Source organism: Pteropus vampyrus, unplaced genomic scaffold (genome assembly GCF_000151845.1).
Source record: "Pteropus vampyrus isolate Shadow unplaced genomic scaffold, Pvam_2.0 Scaffold651, whole genome shotgun sequence".
NCBI classification, from domain to species: domain Eukaryota; kingdom Metazoa; phylum Chordata; class Mammalia; order Chiroptera; family Pteropodidae; genus Pteropus; species Pteropus vampyrus.
Genome location: NW_011889432.1, coordinates 52,365 through 54,484, shown reverse-complemented (window position 1 = coordinate 54,484; position 2,120 = coordinate 52,365). Strand labels below are relative to the sequence as shown.

The 2,120-nt window shown below is 47.1% G+C and overlaps 1 protein-coding gene across 1 annotated transcript; it reads left to right on the top strand.

The window, feature by feature from the left end:
- Nucleotides 1-311: 311 nt before the first annotated feature.
- MAGEH1 (MAGE family member H1) lies at nucleotides 312-1,403 on the top strand. Its single transcript, XM_011385050.2, has one exon. The coding sequence runs from the start codon at nucleotides 507-509 to the stop codon at nucleotides 1,164-1,166; it is 660 nt and encodes a 219-aa protein (XP_011383352.1). The 5' UTR covers nucleotides 312-506; the 3' UTR covers nucleotides 1,167-1,403.
- Nucleotides 1,404-2,120: the final 717 nt, after the last annotated feature.

The following is a 2,120-nucleotide window of genomic DNA, read 5'->3' as shown; positions in this document are numbered from 1 at the left end:
ACACTGCATTCCGTGGGAATGGAGAAGAGACACACTCTGTCCCAAGACCCGCTAGCCAATCTTATACTAGAATGAAAAATACAGGAATCCTATGCATTTCTCCTCTGCATACCCCGTCCTTGCCAATCCCTAGACATCATTTCTGCTCCACTCCCACTCCTGCAGTGGCCTGCCCCTTTTGCTATCAGACAACGGAAGTGTTGATGGACGGACCACCCATTTCCTTTTTGGAATTAGGCGAGTGCGTGGCAGGGGAGGCGGAGCCAATTCTGCACAGCATTCTCGCGCGCTTGCAGCTGGCGAATGTAGGCGGAGACTGCTCACGCAAGTCGGCTTGGGTTGGAGTGAGTGCTGTCTCTGAGAACGTCTGGCTTGTTGCTACAAAGACTCCGTTGACGTTGGTAGCTTCAGCGGCGTTCCCTTCAGGTAGAGATAGTTGCTTTCTGCAGAGGTTACAGGCATCCTTCCCTAGGATTGCTGTAGCCTCAACGCCCCTAGCAAGAGACATGCCACGGGGACGAAAGAGTAGGCGCCGCCGTAACGCTAGGGCCGCGGAAGAGAACCGCAACAATCGTAAGATCCAGGCCTCAGAAGCCTCCGAGACCCCAGTGGCCGCTTCTGTTGTCCCGAGCACCCCCGAGGACGACCTGAGCGGCCCGGAGGAAGACCCGAGCACTCCGAAGGAGGCCTCCACCACCCCTGATGAATCCTCCAGTGCTGCTCAAGCACAAAAGCCCTCGATAGCCCGGAGCAATTTTCAAGGCACGAAGAAAAGTCTCCTGATGTCCATATTAGCCCTCATCTTTATCATGGGCAACAGCGCCAAGGAGGCCCTGGTCTGGAAAGTGCTGGGGAAGTTGGGGATGCAGCCTGGCCGGCAGCACAGCATTTTTGGGGATCCAAAGAAGGTCGTCACAGAAGAGTTCGTGCGCAGAGGGTACCTGATGTATAAGCCGGTGCCCCGTAGCAGTCCTGTAGAGTACGAGTTCTTCTGGGGACCTCGAGCACACGTGGAATCGAGCAAGCTGAAAGTCATGCATTTTGTGGCAAGGGTGCGTAACCGATGCTCCAAGGACTGGCAATGTAATTACGATTGGGATTCGGATGATGATGCGGAAGTTGAGGCTATTCTCAATTCAGGTGGTAGGGGTTACTCTGCCCCTTAGGGAAATCCCGCGCAGACCCTTTGGGGAGGGAGTGGGCTGGAAAGAACTTAACAGGTTTCCCAAGGAGTATATCACCTAGGTTCTGAGTTGAATATTTGGGGGAAGGGGGCGCACTGTATTTGGTATTTGTGATCAGTGCTAATAGTTTAACTGCAAAATAGAGCATCTGCTTTGGATATTGTAAAATTTATTCATTTTAATACAGTGTTGATTAAAGTCACAGTATGTTTAAAAATATCATTGAAGAAGATATATTTTCTGTCATTGAGATTTAGCGTAATAGTTTTGCTAACGTTAAAATAATGAAGTCTTTTCATCATATTCTGTGATCTGGTACATGTTTTATACCATTGAAATAGGCTGTTCTTTGAAACTTTGAAATAACCAGTAAAATGTGAAAGAAAGATGGGATTCATTTATGTCTGACCTTTCTGAAAACCTTTGAGTCTGCTGTTGTATAAAGAAGACTGACAACTACTATGATTTTTCTTAGTTACTGCAGAATACAGAAAAAAATAAAAGCATAATGACAAGGACACCTTGTTCATTTATTGGCCACTGGTTATGTGTGAAACACCACTCTAGGTTCTGAGGATACTCCTTAGCACATAGCCCTCAGTTCTAAAGAATATTCTAGATTACATGGGAGAGACATGTAAACTAGTAGCATGGTAAATGCTGTAATAGGGACTGAGCATGGGGTGCCATGAAAATGTAAAAAAGCTAATATGTCCTGTCTTGGGTGTGGGACAGGAGATGCTTAAATAAGTTTGGGGAGATTTGAAAGAGGCATCAGCATACTATGAAAATATTGTATATTCGGTACTTTTGGGGGGAGGGGACATTGGCAAGGGGAAAGGAACATCATAGGGTGCTTTGGAAATAGAAAATACTCCTAAGCCAGCTTGACAGGAGGGCAGAGGAAAGAGAAGTGATTGCAAGAAAAAGGACATT